The 19202-nt window shown below is 38.5% G+C and overlaps 1 protein-coding gene across 17 annotated transcripts in view; it reads left to right on the top strand.

Moving 5' to 3' along the window:
• Positions 1 to 19202, top strand: part of MAST4 (microtubule associated serine/threonine kinase family member 4) — a gene marked incomplete at its 5' end in the record, with an annotated part of 200946 nt that overhangs the window by 84056 nt on the left and 97688 nt on the right. For 3 of the 17 annotated variants that reach the window (XM_083575992.1, XM_083575991.1, XM_083575975.1), the window contains 2 exons: positions 10329 to 10431; positions 13232 to 13312. The exons of 12 other annotated variants lie outside the window; for them this stretch is intronic. In XM_083575992.1, the coding sequence (XP_083432118.1) occupies positions 10343 to 10431; positions 13232 to 13312 (170 nt within the window). Of the gene's footprint in view, positions 1 to 10328; positions 10432 to 13231; positions 13313 to 19202 lie in introns of those variants that run through there. 2 more of the 17 variants (XM_083575974.1, XM_083575979.1) reach the window with 2 other exon arrangements.

Below are 19202 nucleotides of genomic sequence, written 5' to 3' on the forward strand. Positions count from 1 at the left end.
TTGATGGATTACCATCCAATTGTGGGAAAAGTTTTGAACCATTTCTCGTAGTATTAATCCAGACAATGGGGTGTTTTCTTTGTAAAAGTCTTTAAGCCAAAACAGGCCCACATTTCCCCATTTTTCAAAGGGAAATGTTCTGTCTCTATTATAGAAAGTAGGGTGAAATGCCAGCGGTATTACAGGAGAAGACTGAGAGGCCACCTGTGGGAACGATTTCTTCCAAACTTTTAGATTAGATAATAAATTGGGGTTTTCTACCTCAATATTTTTTTTTTGTTTTAATTTGCCAAAATGGGACCCCTCTTATTGAATTCTGTTCATTTGGGTTTTCCATATTTAGCCAAGCTATTTGTTGAGATCCTTGAATTACCAGAAAAATGCTATGTAGATGGGCTGCTCCTTTGGCTGGTTGATATAACACTTTATATGGTAACCTTGGCCTTTTATTCTGGTGTATAAATTTTAGAAGTGTGCTTTGCCAATTTTGTTATTTTTTGTCTTCTATGGCTATTGGTAAGACTCTAAAGAGATAGAGGAGGTGCGGCAGCACAATCAGTTTTATGGTGGCAATTCGGCCCAAGAATGACAGCGAACCCTTGCTCCAAGTTTTCAATTTTTGTCTAATCTCTTGGATCATTGGACCAAAATTAAGCTTTTCCAAATTTTGAAGATTCCTGGGGATAATAACTCCTAAATATTTAAAATATTTCTGACAAAGTTTTATTCCAGTGGAGCGCTGAAGTTGTAGTTGTACTTCAGGTGGCATATGAATGCATAGCTGGTCTGATTTGCTATAGTTAACACAAAAACCAGAGACCTTTCTGTAAGCATTAAGAATTTTCATTACAGCCAGGAGGCTTACTCCAGGGCGAGACCAGACGACTCTGCCCATTAATTTGTATTCCAGACACCTCAGGGTCTCCCCTAAGTGCTAGAGCCAAGGGTTCCATGGCCAGGGCAAAAAGCAGGGACGACAATGGGCAGCCCTGCTTCGTGCCCTGGCCCATCGATATAGGCTCTGAGTGTATACCATTTATCAAAATATTTGTGGTGCATTCCTGATATAAGATAGTCAGCAGTGCAATAAATGGGGCTCCCATGCTAAAACCTCGCAAGGTTTCAAAAAGAAAATTCCATTCAAGATGGTCAAATGCCTTCATTGCATCCAATGTAAGGATGGCTGTCGGTGCCGGTTGGTTTGATCCCCAGTATATTGCATTGAGGATCCTCCTAATTGGGGTAGTTATTGACCTTTGCCTAATAAAGCCTGTCTGATCCAAATGTATATAATTCGGTACAATCGTTGCTAACCTGTGTGTAATAATGTTTATAAGTAATTTTAAATCAACATTTATTAATGAGATAGGCCTATAGGACTCAACCGACTCCAAGTCTTTATTTGGTTTTGTTAGCACTACGATGTATGTTCCAGGTATCAGGCCATGATCCTTTATATCTGTAAATAATTTCAGCAAAAATGGGGCCACAAGTTCAGAAAAGGTTTTATAAAAATAGCCAGTAAATCCATCTGGTCCAGGTGCCTTAAATGGTTTTGTCTTTTTTATACTAGCTAATATTTCCTCAAGTGAGAAGGGTTGATTTAAGTAAGTTGCATACTCTTCTGTTAATTTTGGAACGTTAACTGTGGCCAGAAATTCCTGAATGGCGTTTAGCGATGGTGTTCCAGAAGTGTATATGGTGTTATAGAATGCATGAAAGGCTTGGTTAATTTTAAGTTTATCATGTGTTATTTCACCTTTGTCTGTTTTTATTGAGTGGATTGTTCTGTGAAATTTACGTTTCTTTAGTTGGTTTGCTAAGATTGTTGAGTTTTTATTATTAAACTCATAGTATTGTTGATTTAAATACTGAAGGGATGTTATTATTTTTGGTATTTCTAACTTGTCTAATTCTTTCCATTTTCAAATTAATTTGAGATACACTCTGTTACTACATGTTTCTTATTTTTTTTCCTAATTCTTTTATTTCTTTTTAAAATTGGAGATGAATATTTTATTTCCTTTTTTGATTCTCCTCTTCTCACTGATTAATGTTCTTATAATTACTGCTTTGAATGTATCCCAAATTAAAGCTGGGTTATATAATCCTGTATCATTGATCTTAAAAAATTCTGGTATCTCTTTTTGCAACCGTTCGAGAACCAGTTGATCTTGCAGTAGCCATGGGTCAAGTCTCCATACTGGGTTTCTTGGGTATCCTCCTTCTCTCAGCACTTCAGCAATAACCATAGCATGGTCACAGACTTCTCCTGCTTTGATCTCTGAGGAGTGGATCCGACGGATCCATCCCTCTGATGTCAATAAATAATCAATTCTAGAGTAGTTTGTATGGTGATTACTTAAGTGAGTATAGTCTCTTAAATCAGAGTTTGCCATTTGCCAGATATAATATAAATTGAATTTTTAAAGAATTCTATACAGAGGGGTTTTTGTTGATGGGGAGCCTCTATTGACTTTTTTGTTCTGACCTGAACAATTTCTGTCAAAATATTCATTTAGGACTAAATTAAAATCTCACTCCAGGATTGTTTAACCTTTTAAAAAAAATTCCAGCTCTGTCAATGTCTTTTCCAAAAATTCTTCCTGTTGGTTGTTTGGTGCATAAAGATTACCTATAGTCAGCCATTTGTCCTGCAATGTGCCCCGATAAATAAGTAACATCCATCAGGATCACTAAGGGTTTGTTCAGGTTTAAATTCTGATTTATCCACAACCCATGTTGCTACCCCACGAGCCTTAGATATTCCTTGAGAGGCAAGCCACTGTCTCCCAGAGGAGGGGAGGGGAGATGTACTCACTGTAGCCCCCCTCCACCTCTGGTGAGTCTCCTGGACCAGAATCAAGTCCGGTCTCCCTTTTCTTAATTCCTTCCAAGCCCGTCTCCTTTTTATGAATGACCCCAGACCATTAACATTACATGTGATTATTCTTAAATTATCTATACTTGGTCCAGGATGATTAGTACATTATAGGAGCATGTGGAAAACATTATATCTAAAAGGCAATTGTCGACAACTTGCAATAGTTTAACAGCTGGACGGTGAACAAACCCCAAACTTCCCCTTCCCTCCCTCTTTCCCCTCCCACCTACAACAAGAAAATTCCCTCCTATTGTTGGAACCATTGTGGTATCCACAGAGTAGTAAATTCTACTCTTTCAGTAGTATTAACAATAGAGGATGACCAAAATCACCGCTCCCCCCCCCCCAGGAACATGCTATGATAGTAAAGTTACAAAGCAAGTCATAAAAGCCAAGACAAAACGATCTCACGCAGAGCAGAAGCCATCTTGTGAGATTCTCTGTCCATTTTTCTTCTGCATTGGATTTTTCTTTCATTTAATTTTTTTCCACTGTCTTCCCCCCTTGTTGTTTCCATTCATAAGGGTCTTTTTCAGTCTCTTCATCGGCGTTTTCCTCCACTCCTTCTGTTGTCATGTCTTCAATCTGTACATTGAGCTGTTTCAATAATTTTTTAGCTTCTACATGCGAAGCTGCTACCTTGGTTATTCCATTATGAGTGATGATCAGCTTAAAGGGGAATCCCCATTTGTATTTTATCCCTGCATGGCGAAGTAATGTGATGTATGCTTTGAATTCATGACGTCACTGCAAGGTCCCAGAAGAAAGGTCTTGGAATATAGCTATAACAGAGTCCTCATGTTCTATTTTTTCCAGTTTTCTGAAACGTTGCATTAAATCATTTTTCACCAAGAACGTGTTAAAGCAGACAGTCACATCTCTGGGGGGTTCACCGTTTTTAGGTTTAGGTCTCAGGGCTCTGTATATGTGTTCTATATTTTCTGCACTGATTTTGCAGTCAGGAAATAATTCTTGACTCCATGTGAGGAAGGCTACTTTTAGATCTGAGTCTCCAAAATTTTCAGATAGGCCCCTGGCCCTCATGTTAAGTCTCCTTTCCAATCTTGATAGTCTTCCAGTTGGATTCTAAGGTCTGCTGCGTGCGTTTCAGAGTCCTAATAGATGTTTTATTTTTCAACCTTAATTCCATTGCTGTGTTAGCTGTAGTTTTGACATCATTCACAGTTTCAGTTAATTTAGTAATGTCTTCCCTCAGTGGGAGGAGTGCTTTTGCCCAGCCTTGGGCTAATTCCTTCCTGATTAGGGCTACTAGGCCTTGTGCATTTTCAAAGCCTATCAGTTTCCCTGCTTCTGTTTTTTCATTTTTGGAAGCTTTGGCAGCCATTTTGGGGCCTGCTAGAGCTTGGCCTGTGCCTGAGGGAGATTCTTTCGAAGGTAGTGAAATCCACGAATCTAAGGTCCCTTTTAGCAATCCAGGCTTGCTAAAACTCATAGCCTAACAGGGGGAATTATTTTTAAAATGCTTACTCGTCATTGTCTTGGTTTGGCTGGCTATTGTTCTTAGGAAGGAGCTCAGCGGCAATTTGAGGCACCATCTTGGTTGATGATGTCACCATCCCCCTGGAACAGCATTTTTGACACCATTGGAAGGAATGCACTGTTCTTCCACCCCACTATTTTAGCACTTTCTCAAGGGGATGGGGCAGCAGAAACTGTCTGTGGTTCACAGTTCCCAAATGGAATCTGAACTGGGTGCTAAAAGCATCCATGGCCTTTCCAGCCTATGGCCATATGTGCCCTCAAGTTCCTGACTTTAAAATTGGTATTCATGCTGGCTGTTAAATCTATATGAAGGGTCTCCAAACTGCTGTGATCCCTTGTTATGTATTTTACATCAGGAAGTAGTGGTGCTCAGTTCCATCTTTTGTTCCTAGGATTAATTCAGTATTTCACAGGTCGCAGGAGGTTCTTCTGCCCACATTTTCTCCAAACCCATTGCAAGCCCAGTAAAGAGTATGCAACATGCTAGATGTCTGTGGTGTTCTCTGCTTCTCTTTGGACGGAACTGCTTTCCATCTCTTTTCCTTAGGGAAGAAAGTGGCTCTGTCTCGTATCTCTTTATGATTTTAAGGAGGTCTCCATTTAAGGGTACATAGAATTTATTTCTTTTTAACAAAATTTCCATACCACTTGTTCATAACAAAACCTCTAAGTATTTTGCAAGAAATAAACTGATTTACAAACATTGGGGAAAATGCTACCGGGGCAGGGGACAGGATTAGTTCACCCATTCTCTTGGGGTGGGAGTAGTCTTTTTCAGCTGCCTTTAAGGAAAATTTCACCATTGTGGATATCTGTTGGGCAGCCACTTGGGTTTCCTCCATATTTTTGCCAAACATGATAAAATTGTAGGTTCTGCAGAAGGGCTGCTTGATCCCAGACACCCACCTTGGATCCTATCACCCTAATACATTCCAAGAGACAGAAATGCTCTCAATACAACATGGCGTGGTGGTGGGGTGGAATGGAAATTTTCTTACCATGATTTTCTGTTTCCAGTTATCTCATGAAATGCATTCTACTTGCCCTTCTTTTATGGGATTAGCATGATCATATTATGTTAGTGCTTTCTGTGTGCACTTTGCATGCTTGGTATTAGGGTGTCCTAATCAGTGGCTCCTTTCTGCTGTTGGTTCTGCACTGTATTTCCCCCCGCACAGTGTTTCATTTCTCACCAAGTTTAATTTTAAGCGGGTGGCTCAGTGGCCTGTATCGTGGTTTTCGTTCCATGGATGTCTGTGAAATCATTGATGAGGGTTGAGGAGTTTTCCTTCCTTTGGCAATTGGTCTGGAGGGTGGGGTAAACCCTCCCTCTGATAAGATGGCTAGAAGAATCCATGTTCTGCCTCTATCAGCAAACAGAATGCGTCATCCCAAGAGACAGGATTTCTCTCTATGAGACAACTGCAAACAAATTCACAGTAAAAAAACGTTTCTGGCCTTAATGTCATTATTTATTTTAAACCACTTAATAGTATAAATAACACTTGATTTTAAAGATTCCTTAAAATTGCAGTAGATCCAATATGCAAAATCTTTCACAATGAGTTCCAAATGTTAGGTGATCTAAATTATTTGATCTAAATTATGAGTTTGATATAAATGTTGATCTTTTTCTTGTTGTGAAAGCCATAAACCATACTGTACTTTCTGTTCAGAACAGTTTTAGAAGTGTTCTGCTTTGTGCAAAGCCCCATGCTATTTTCTGCAACCATTATGAGATGTGATATATTATTCTATACAGCAAAGCTGTGGGCTGCTGTATATGAAGATGAATTCTCATGGACAAAATTTTCCTTCACAAGCATACATTTTTGTGCGCTAATAGAGTCTCATACTTGTTTGTATATGCTTTCATGTTCTAAGACTTAGAGATATCTTGTGAGACAAAGTACATAAATAATACCTTAGGCTTACTAAGTCGGGAAATGGACAAATATCCTGTTTTCATGGCATCATAGAGCTGCAGAATTGGAAGCGATCCCAAGCTTGGGTGGACTTTGGTAATATGGTGCCTAAGCGAGGACAAATTTTTTCATGCTCTCAACTTTTGAGTAAGTACCATATACCATATATCTAGGCAAACCCCTGCAATGCAAAAATCACAGCTAAACACTCCCTGAGAGATGGCCATCCAACCTCTGTCTAAAAACCTCCACTGAAGGAGAGTCCACCACTTTCTGAGGTAGTCCATTCCACTGGCAAGCAGCTTTTGCCATCAGAAAGTTCTTCCTAAGGTTTAATTGGAATCTCCTTTCTTGTAATTTAAATCTATTGTTATGAGATTTAAGAATAATGGAGAAAATATATTTTCTCCATCTTCCATGTGATGGCCTTTCAGATATCTGGAGATGCCCATCATATCACGTTTCAGTCTTCTCAACACCAAACATAACCAACTCCCTCAACTGTTTTTCACAAGGCTTGGTTTCCAGACTCTTTATCATCTTGGTTGCCCTCTTCTGCACATGTTCCAGCTCGGCAATATAATGCCTAAAATTGTGCACAAACAGGTAAAGCTGATGAGACCATGAGCTAAACCAACTAGACTAAAATGTGTTTGTTAACAATATTTTAAATGGCACGGGATGGGGAAAAGAGTCAGATCTGTTCATATTTATTTTGGGATAAGAATCCTTTGATTCACTGCCAGTCTTTGATTTGTTTATGCATTCATAATATTAATCAAAAGCTGAAATGATCTGAAAGAGAATCTCTGTCCTGGGAAAACCTGGGATTTGCAACCTAGGTCTCTTCTGTTTTGAATATGGCAGCCATTTTGCTCCCATAAGGTAAAAATTCACAAGCATCAGGTGAGCAGTAAGACTTGTTCTTTTTTATGCCAAATTCCTAGAAGTATTGACCTGAGATGTTCAGTACTGAAGGGAGGTGTTGGTAGAATACCCTGGAATATAGAGGGCTTGTTTAGAGAGATTCTTTGGACCCTAGATTGTGTAAGCAGGCAGCTAAGTAGGCACAAAGGATGCAGAGAGTTTGTAAACTGTGTTTAAGTAATATTGTGCACAGAAGCTGTGTGGAAAAACACACAGTATGCAATCAAAAATAATCACAGGCTTTTTTTTTACATTTCACTTAAGGGTTCTGAAGTGTGGCACACCCTATTTGTGATTTTCATCTTTTTTAGAAGGTTGAAAAAGTTGTGTAAGAAATACCTTGCATCTGGTGTTTTATAGTACCCTTGTTCACCACCACTCTGGTGCAAACTATGGCCATTATTTCAGTTCGCACCTCGTTTCTCTTTGCTGTACCAGGTGAGACAAAATAGGACCTAACATGGGAGTTTTGCATTAGTGATGCAATTCCCCACAGCAGTATTGCAAATGCCCTATTTGCATATGGTGTTGGATTGGGCCGCAAGCGTTTCTGAAAGCAAAGTTTGGGATTCATGTTGGAAATGTAGGTAGGAACATACAAAGCTACCTTTTACTGAGTCAGACCATTAGTCTATCTAGCTATGCATTGCCTGCATGACAGGATTTTAGACAGGGTTCTCTCCCAGTCCTACCTGGAGATGCTGGTGATTGAACTTAAGAGTTGAGATCTTCTGCATAGACAGCTGAGTTATGCTCTTCCCTGCCAAGTAGGTGATATCAGTTGGGTCAGAGCCAGTTGGTACCCTTGCATGAACATAAGGGTTTTGATTGGCAGTGGCGGATTGGTTTGTGGGAGGAACATATTTGCTGTGGTGCTTGGGCATGGTGCTGTCAGGGTATGGGGAAGATGGGAAAAACACTTCCTTCTCCTTTTTCATGAGTGGGTAGTAGACGCCTCTGCTGGTGCAACAGCACTGTGAAAACAAATTAGATACCCCTGTGTGTTTAAATTCTCTTGGAGATATTTCAGCTTCTACTCTGGACTTCACAGAGGTAAACATGTAACAGGTATTTCCAAGCCCCAATACATGGTTGCATCCTTGATTTGAATCAATAATGTGACTTGTATGTCCTAGTTTCTGAGTCAGAGATGGCCTGAGGAGTTCACCGAGTGTTAAATGATGTGCATGTTGACATTTTGCAGGCAGCTCCTTTATGTAGATTCTTCCTCAGAAAAAAAGAGTCGTGCGTTTGATATATCTGCGGTCAGATTTTGGGCCTGTGAATGAATCCCTATTGGGAATGATTAGAAGAGGTAAGAGTTGAAGTTTGAAATTTTGGAGAAACACTTTGGTCTCCTGAGAGGAGAGCTGAGAGAAAGCTCTGGGGATTAATTGGAAATCCATAAAACACAATTGATGGAAAATGTTCTAAAATGTAGGTTGTTTAGGTGTTGGATGCACAGTTGTGTATTATCTATAATTTGCATTTCCTTGTAACAGACTTCAAAATATGTTACTATTAATTTTTTTGTGGAAGAGAAACTGCGGCACGGGAGAGTGATACTCAAGTTTTAGCCACTGAGTCTGGGGCTAAGGTGAAAGCTGAGCCCAGTCAATGTTCATTATTCAGCCTTCTGAGCCACAGTGGCTCATTCTTTTCTTATTTTATCACATAGGTTGTCTTAGGGGAGGTTTCATAGGACTCGGACAAATTCTTAGAACTTTAATTGATTTACTTACTGGATTTATATAACTTTATGGTAATATGCCCAAGGCGGTGAAAACCCTAAAATGTTGAATGAAGTAAACATGCACAAAAACACAGGTCAAAATAATACAAGAGCAGAATTCTTTCAGGCCATTGGTGGTTCCATCAGTTACTAACAGGCCAGGCTTAGGAAATGCATTCTAACTTTTGCCTTCCCATCTTGACATATGGGCCTTTGTATCACCTGGAAAGATGGGAGACATGTTACCCCTACTAGATACCCTCAGGCCATCTTGAGTTTTGTTTCCATTTGTGTTCAGAATTGGTAATGATGAGTCTTTGTTAGTTAAGCTTATTTGCTGATCCATGATGGCTGTGAACATGGGCGTAGACAGAATTTATTTTAGGGGGGCAGGCTTTATGTTAGGGGGGCAGAACTGAGTTATCTGTGATGCAATTGGTCAGTTAAGTATTTTTATTTATTTGGTTGATTTGGGTGGGGCAGCTGTCCCCACCCCGCACCCCCCTGGCTATGCCCATGGTTGCAAAAGAGCAGCATTCTCACTATTTCTCTGGTTGTCTAATCATTTAAGGTTTAAAAATATCCAGGAAACTCAAAAAAAAAAAAAAACATTAACAAGCTGAGAATCACTGCTGTGTGCATGCCATATAATTACCCTATGAGATTAATGGGTTTTCTTTCGGATTCCCTTTCTTGTTCATATTGTGCTTTAATAAAATATTTTTAACATTTTCTTTTTTTAGCACAAGTACAAGCTTCTTCAAATAAGATGATTAACTTTCGATCATGAATTAAGGAACAGCTGTGCTTCAGTGTCATGTGTTCCTTCCTAAGCTTGGAATAATTTTCTGGACGCAATTTTCTTAACTTCCTGTGATTTTATGCAGAAACAGAATTTTGCTCATCTGTAAAAACAATAATGGGACAACCTAAACAAGATAGACAAATCATTTTTGATAGGGTCATAAAGCTTGTTGTATCTTGGATGTGTGTTGAAGAATAGCATCTTAAGCGTATTTTGTTGCGCTTCTTAATTTTTTGCTCTGTTCCGAAATCTGACAGTCTCTGTGGCAAGGGGCGGGCAGATTTTCATTCCTCTGAAGAGAAAAGTCTGCATTTTAGGAAGGAAACTGCTTCTTAGAATATTAGACATGAGTCGATTGAGATACAGCCCTGAAGCCTTCTTTCTGCTAGCAAAATCAGTGCAGTACACTTGCGGTTAACCTGGAAGAAAGCTGCTGACATTTCTTCGTGACAGCTAGAAGTGGAAGGACCCAAACTTGCAGTGCTCCCTCCCCCAAGAGATTGTTAGTCCATTCCTTTATAGTGGCTCATTTGGGCTCTCTGTCATCACCAGGATGCTGCCACTGAATGTGTGTCATGGTTACAGTAGAATGTGGTAACGTAACAGCCATGAAAGCCCAACGCGAAAGGCTGCAAATTCCAGGGCTGACCTTGGAGTAAGTATTGTCTGCCTTTTAATATTTTAATGCTTTCTGCATGGCACTAGCTTTTGTGCGAGCTGTAGTTATTTAACATGCGTTTGTGCTGACAGGCTCAGAGCACTGCAGCTTTAGGTCGCAGGAACATTTTCAGAATGCATTTCAGTTGCTGTTTGCAAATGTGTGAGCCTAAAGCAAGGATATTGCAGTATATTTCAGATTAAAATATACTGCATACTTAAAATCACTGAATGCACGAATGTGAGCATCCTAAAAGCATACTGTGAAATAATGCTTCGGTAGGCCACGGTGTTCGTTTCTCTCTCACACCCTTTCTGTTTCTGTTTGTTTATCCCAGTGCTGCCTTTTTGAAAGGCCTCTTTCTCTGCTGAATAATAGAGAGCTCTGCAAGAGATTAGGGCATAAGAGGAATGCTATTTGTGAAAATTCATTGCGTATGATCCATGTTTTACTGTGTAGAGTACTGGTGAACTGTATTGCATTCTGACATTTCTGCTTGGTATTCTAGTCTTTGCATTAAATGTGTTTGTGTAGGTAAGGGCTTTGTTTACTTAGTGATGTTTTAGGACTGATGGACTCATTTGAATGATTCCAGTTTGCATTTAGAAAACAGCTGCATAAAAACATACGTATTTGATTTACAGTGAACATGTTGACCATAATGTCTGATTTTTAAAGTGCCAGTCCATTGATTCTGAATTAATCAGCCAGTGCAAAATGTGTTTATTTTTGTGTCCCACCACAATTTGCTGCATAGATATAGATGTGTATCAGCACACACACACATGCAGTATTCTCTCAAGATGTTATTTTTGTAGGTATTGAATAGATTTAATGTGCCAGTTGTTCTGCTTTCCTAAAGAGAATAGGTCATCTGTAAGGTCAGGTTACTTAGCTGTGAACCATTTTACCCATCTACAAAATACGTATGTTATTTGATATACGTTTGCATTTATGCATGTAGTGCCACTTCTAGTGAGTTGTAACTGATACAAAATATTAATTCTGTTAGTAAAAATGGTATTCTGGTATCTTTGACCACCTTTGATAACTAGATTACAGAAACATTGACATTAATAAAGGTAGTAGTTTCTGTCAGTGTTTCATTTATTGTATGTGATGTGTAGATAGAACCCTGAAAGAATTACATAAACGCAGTGATAATGGTTTGCTTATTGTTTATTTTATTTGAGCATACCTTCCTTTAAAAAGATGGAGTCCAGTGTTTATACTTGGAGTTTTGCTTGATTGTAACTTTACCATATATAAAAGTAATAAATAATAGTAAGAAATTCTTGATTTTGTAAAGTATTGGGATGTGATTGTTTTTAGTCTCAACATTTTATTATTTTCTGTTATATAGCTTTTATGTCTGACTTAATGTTTGACATATTTCATTTACAAAGTTTCTAAGGTAAAAATGATCCATTACGTTGCATTGGCAACTTGATAAAATTCTCTAACTCTTAACTATTATTTTGGTCAATTTTTAGACACAATGACAGCTGGCAAACTTTGTATTTTTTTGTTACTAATTTTATTTTTATTTTCCACTAAAATTGGTGCATTAATGGGCTTCATCTTAAGAATCGGGTATTCAAAGTTTGGGCTGGATGTTTTCCTTTGATAGACTAGAGAGTTTGAAAAAATGATAGCCTTTAACTCCATTTTGCAAACATTTTATTAATAATCAAAATAGCAGTATTCCTGAAGGGAGCCATGGACTCCAGTAGACATAGTTATATCTTCTGTTCCCATACTGTCTCTGGCCTGTGTACCTCAGTTCTGCCCAGTTAACTATGATATTTGCCATTGTTCAGAATAATTTGGATGACATGGAGTTTTAATATTGGTAGTTGGCCTGTTGCCATTATTGTTGGTGTTATGACTGGTGGAGTTATATTAGTAGTATTTTAAGAAAATTCTTACCACAAACAATTTGTGCCAGGTTTATTGACACAAATAAACATAGGCTGGAATTAGGCACAATAATACAGATTTGATGTTTGCATTAGATGCGAGCACAGTCAAGTTAAATTTTTACAGATGTCTTTCTGGAACAAGTATTTAAGATATCAGGTATTCATAATTCAATGTTTAGACACTGCTGTTGTCAGTGACTGTACCATATTTTCACAAATGGCATTCTCAAAACTAAAAACAAATAGTAATATTTTCATTATTATTTATTTTACTTGTATTTTCCTTTGGGCCTGTTGCATTTTTTTCTTTTGTAATTTTTCTTATGTGTATGTGTTAGTGTCACATTTAAAGTACTGAAATAAGTTTTCAATACTTCTTTCAGCCAATTTTCATTTAGCATTTGCACAGTGCAATATTGTAGCCAATGAGGTTCATCTGAGGCATGATCATTGTTAATTGATCCCCCCCCAGTGCATGGTAATTCAGAATTGAGGGCAATCAGTTCTCCTGAAAGTTAGCAGAATATTTCTTTTGTGCATCAATTTGTGTACCCAAATTTGTGCTAATTTCATTTTTACAAGCAATTTTTATAACAAGTTTTGTTTTTTTTTTTTAAAATTGCTCCATGTGTTTGAACACTTTCTTATAATGAAAACATTTGCATGGTTAATCCCACCCCCCATTTAATTAGGAAGACACAGAAAAGTTAGGGGTCTTTTGACATAAATTTTTTTTGTTTGGCTTTCCTCAATGTAGAGAAAACCAGTTTCCTGTCTACTGATTGTGCTTGAGGCCATACTCCCTTAATTCAGTCATACTATAGGATTTTTACTCAACTTCTGTTTACTGGAGATGACATTATTTTAACTTTCAGTCTCACCCCAAGAAGCCTGAGCCCAACCCCAACAAGCCCTTGCAGTCCATGCAGTCCTCTGTACGCTTTTCATTTTTGGAGGTAAGCAACTAAACTTCCATTGTTGCAGTTCTCTGCCTTCCACATTGAAGAGGGGGAGTAGATAATTGAAGCCTGTATGTATGTATGTATGTATGTATGCATGCATGCATAGTCAAGCAAATATTGGTAGCTTTAAAAATGTTTCCCCAAAGTAAATTAATTTGCATGTGTGGTAAGATAATACTGGTAGAGCTAGAGGTGGTAGCATTCTTTGGATTTCTGAAGATTCAAGGTTTGTGAATAGCCTTACTAATGCACCAGTTTGGCCATCATGATAAAATGTGATTTATCTTTTCAGCAATGATCTGTAGTGAGCCTTGGGTTCACACATATCTTTCTTCCTCTCCTCCAGCACCAGAGGAGATCTTCCATTTTCATAATCCATGGTTTGAAGTTGATTTGTTTTAAACAAACTCTTAAAATTAACCAGAGTTTGTCATATTCAGACAAAACAGCAAGATGCAGATAGTCTCGAACAGCAGCAAAAATTTCAATCCCATGGCAAAATGAGCATACAAACTGAACATACAAACTGAAGGCTTGCCATGGCTTGTTTCAGTACCTGGTAGACGAGGAGAAAAAACCAAAGTTACTGAATGATCTTTCAGGACTGTCCTTGTTGGGTGCTTTGCGGGCAGTGATAATAGTGGTGAATTGATCTGAATCTCAAGCAAAATCTTAAAAACCAAGTGTATAGTTTATGGAGCAGGTATTATCATTGTCTACCAAACTGTTGCATTCCCACCTTGGACTGAATGGATGGTTGTCTCAGCTGCTGGTTGGTTCATGAACTTTAAATTATAAACAATCACACAAGGTCTGGAGTGTCCAGTTAACTGGAAACTGCTATGAACGGAACCCATATTTTAGGACTTACGTGGGTAAAGATTTTTTTCCCTTTCTGTCCTCAGACACTTCACAGTGAGAGTCTACCAGAACTCTGGAGTAAAGTTCGGGGGGGGGGTATGAGTTAGGACTCAACTGTTTAGCCTTTCTGTAGTCCAGCTCTTAATGCTAGGAGAACAGATCCCCACAAGATGCACTAAATTGTTATGGTGCTGCAATTAACAAGAGATGAGCACACATTTTTTAAAAATACCCAACAGAACTCATCTACATTTTTCTGCCTTTATTTTAGTTGAATTTTATATGTATATAGTTTGGCAGGGTAAGAAATACTTTGCTGAATCAATAGATTTATAGTGTTTGCTGAATTAAGAGATGGATGCACATTTTTATATTTGATAGTAAATAAAAATGGATGAGCAGTTTTTTAAAAGCAGATGCATTCAAACGATGTTTTATATATTTAACCAAGCTGCATATACAATTCTGCTTTGTTGTAAATTGTGACCTACTTTTGGATCATTGTGTAAATTCAGGGAGTTTTGAACAAAATTAATGGATCAGTTTTCTAATTGATCTGTGCTAATCATTGCCAACTCACAAATCAAACTACAATTCCTCCTGATGCAAAATAGCAGCTGTTGTCACTGAAGCAGAGTGGTGGTTTCTAGACAAATCCCCTTTGAAATGTTGGTTCAGTTTTGTGTGAAAACAGTTTCCCTTTACCCTCTTGACATCCATCATATCTGTTGCCTACTATTTTCCCTAGCACCACCTCTGTGCTCTACTGCTTCACTTTTCTACATTGCTGTCTAATGAAAGTGCATTTTTGAAATGATAAGAGGCTGAAATGGGTTGGTAGTAGTTCTGGCCCGGGTGAGTTCTCCCTTGTGCAGTCATCAGATCAACACACATGCTGTTCTTGTAATCCCCCCCCCCCTTTATGCCAACACTTCTTGCTTCTGCTGGCACAAAGTACCAATTCCAAGGAGTCAATAGAAAAGGAGATCAATTACTTCCATTCTCCCGTCTTTTACTCTTCTTTGGAAACTTGCCTGAATGCTGCTGCAGGTTAGGATGTTGGCAGTGGGAGAATGGGAACAAAGTACTGGCACGTTGTGGTAATGAAGGTCAGATGAGTGTTGTAAGTAGTTTTGAAGTGCAGAAAAGAACTTTGGCAGGTGGTTTCTTAATATGATTTGGTAAGACACTATATTAGTCTGCTGCCTGGTAGGCTTCATCAGGAGCATGTTTGTTTTTTGCAGATATCCTTATTTTTTTGCAGTAAGCTCTTAGTATATGTATGTGGGACGTAAGCATGATATAGGTTTGAATTCTGGCTGTGTTGGGTACTTTTAACAGCCTTTGGGCCGTTAAGCTTTGCAGGAATATTAGAAGGTAGACGACAGTGTAAACTATATCAATATTGTGAAAATATGTAGGCATTGAAGTAGATTTATAAGTATAATGACTGTTTAGTTACTAACCTATATATAAATGTTGGATATGACCGTTGACATACTAATTGGAAATGGGGCATGGTTTTCACTGTGATGGACTTAGACCATCAATTTGTTTAATGTAAGCTACCAGCAACAAGCAAATACAAGGCCTCTTTAACATGCATGAGGAGGGGGTTTATTGGGTTGTTTTTGTTTTTATTATGTGTTTTTTGTTTTTATTGTGATTTTATGTTGCAACTGCCCTGAGACCTGCTGGTATAGGGTGGTATACAACTATATTATTATTATTATTATTATTATTATTATTATTATTATTATTATTACTATCAGGGTTGGTACTGACAGCTTGGAGTAGGCTTGTGTTCAGCTTTGTACCTTTCCTCCAATTACCTTGTGTCTGCTGCTGAGAGGCAGGAGCTGCAGAAGATAGCAGCAACAGCCTGGATGAGGAAACTCCACCCACTGAGTGACTTCATCTTTCTGATCATATTGTATTTAAAATACATTGTAAGTTAACTTGATTGTTCAGTAGTAGGTGGGGTATCAATATTTGAAATAATAAAATATGAGTGTATTTCTAGTCTACATGTTGAATTAATCTAGATTATCAGATGATGCTTTAGCCTGGATGACAATATTACTAAAAACTTTACTAAGAAAACCTGTTACACAATAAGCTCATCAAAAAGGCTCACCTGTTAGGTACTTGACAACCCATCCATCCTATGTGCAGTTCTGGACATGCAACAAAAAAACAGGAGACTTTGAAAGCTGTGGTGGCCTGTGTTGGGCTTGATGGGCCACAAGTTCTGCTGGCCTATATTACAGTTTCCTTTTTCAAACTGAAATGCTCAGGGAATCTCTTCCTTACTGTGACCCTGCATTTATTCAGCTTCCCTCTATTTGTTAGCTTTTGGGTTATACCTGACAAATCATTAACATGTATTTGTCTGTTGAATACTATCTTATGAATGTGATCTACGTGTTGGTGACTGAGTGTTACAATGTTAAACAGAGCTGTCATTAGGAAATAATTAAATGTAGCGCATAAAACATGTCTTTGTAAGCCTGTTGTTGCCTTGTAAGCTGTATCTTATTATTCTTTTGTATACCTGTGAATGAATTAATGTTTCTTTTAAAGTTTTATCTTTGTTTTGCAGCTGCACTGTTCCGTTTCAAGGGCCTGGAGTTGGTGAGGGCTGAAAGGGAATTATTGGTTATATAACAGCAATTCTTATCTGTCTATCATCTATCTATCTATCTATCTATCTATCTATCTATCTATCTATCATCTATCTATCTATCTGTGGTTCTTGTCTATTTTATTTTGGAGGTGTATGTGGTGTGGCTTTGCTCATTAGCCGGATTTTATGAAATGAAAACCACTGAGAGGACAGTGTTTAAACATGGCAACAAGTTTACCCAGCTCTTTTCCTTCTTCATCTTTCTTTGTTTAATCTCCAGTTTAGTAATGTGTCCTGATTCTTGTGCAGACAATATAGACGCTATCCAGTGCTTCTTATCTTAAGTTCTGTGGCTAGTTATTAAAGAAAACACAATCTCAGTAGAGTCGTTGAGATATCACAAATGGCCCATTGGCAACAGGGCTTTTAAAACTTGTTGGATTTCCTCCAGAAAGCATAAATCTGGATTGGACGGGTGGTGGTGGTTATGGACTATCCTTTTGATGTCAGTGACATTGTATGGGCACTACAAAGCACCTGAGTGCATGAGGAGCACTGCTCCCACAATAAAAACCCGTATGGAAGTACCCTGACTGGCGTTTGCATCAAAGTAGGTTGATTTACTTCAAACTCTAGACAGGCAGGATACCCTAATGTTCTACTGGCTTGTGTTATAATAAGCATATGAAGGGGGAAATAAACATCCAGAAATATCTGGATGCCCACAGAAGAGCTGGAATTGGCTGTGTTTCCATGATACGTGTCCATGTGTCATCTTTTGCTGTGGCAAATATAATGGAACATTACCAACTTTAAAAGAGTCGCATTGTCTGTCAGGCCTCATTGAAGGTGCTTATTATGTCTCCCAAATGATTTCCCCCTTAAATATCTGAAAGAACCCCTCATTTTATACCAGTCTTCCTAAAGAGGAAGCCCCATTGGTGGTCCTTTCACCAATCAATGATCACAATGCAAGGGTCTGAAGGAGGGCTTTCTCTGCAGTGAGCCAACAGCTTTGGAATAGCCCCCCCTCTGAGGTATGCCACACCCCTACTTTTTTCCAGCTTCATTCCAATGACAGGTAAACATGCACACTTTCCTTTGCCCAGGCTTTGTGGAGCGATGAGTTTACAGTGAGACTTCATTTCCAATTCTGCTGCATGTTTTATGTAAGATTGTTATTAATTTAATTATGGTGCTCAATTTATTTTGTTTCAGATTTTTTGTCTTAATTTTAATGTCCACTTTGTGCTGCCCTGAAACCTTTAGTTGAATGGCAGACTAGCAACACTTCCAGCAAGCAAACATTTTTTTATCTGAGTTGCCATGTAGAGTGAATATTGGGAGGGGGACATACAGAATCATAGAATTGTAGAGCTGGAAGGGACCCTGAGGGTCATCTAATCCAATCCCCTGCAATGCAGGGATCTTTAGCTCAACCTTGAGTTCGAACCCACAACCCTAAGATTAAGAATCTCATGCTTTACCAACTGAACTATCCCAGGTCCAGAGCAACAATGCTCTTGCTTTTGAAAAAAGGAAAAGAAAATTTGAAGAAAAAACCTCCCATGAAATATTTTCTCATTTACATTGAATTGCTTTGATTGATTGATTTTTAATGTAAGACAATCTTCCAGTTTGGTGCCCTCCATGTGTTTTGAACCATCAGTCTTAGCAAACTCTATTGTTGGTGAAGACTGATCTAGAATTCTGTGATACAACGCTCAAATCTAAGGTACATGTCTAAACCTAGTTATGCTGCAGTCTTCATGAGATGACTATAGAGGGCCTTTGTTGCTTGGTAATTGCTACTTGCCTTCTTCTGGTGACCTTTGGTTTAGTTTAAAGCAAATATCTTGCTTCTGCTGTCCTTTTGAACTGGTTCATCTCTTCTGCTGAACCTTTTCACCTCTCCCCTCGAGCAACTGTGACACAGACACCCTGCTATATAGATTGAGCAACAAGAAGCCTTTGCCCTGCCTTGCTGAAGGACAAAAAGATCATAAGCAGATGGGGTGGAAAATGAAAAAGGCCTGTTGTGAGTGCCAAAGCCAAAGAGGAAGATCAATATTTAATCAATAATTGTTTTATACACATGTGAGGAATATATTTTGCCTTTTTAAGTGACAGGCATTGATGTAGCACTCCCACTGCTTCATTTGCATTAGATAGAAGGAAAGGTAGAGTTGAGTGTCATCTGGATATTGATGACACTTAATTCCAAACCTCTGGATGACCTCACTCAGTGGTTTCATGTCCTTGAGTGCTTGGAGTTGGCTGACATCTACCAACTGGGACACTTTGTGTAGGAAATAAATGTTGGCCACTAGCTAATAATTTATGTCTTTAGGATTAAAGGTGGGTTTGTGCAGGAACAGCCATGCCACAACATATTTC

Source organism: Podarcis filfolensis, assembly GCF_964270895.1.
Source record: "Podarcis filfolensis genome assembly, chromosome: 11".
Lineage (NCBI taxonomy): Eukaryota > Metazoa > Chordata > Lepidosauria > Squamata > Lacertidae > Podarcis > Podarcis filfolensis.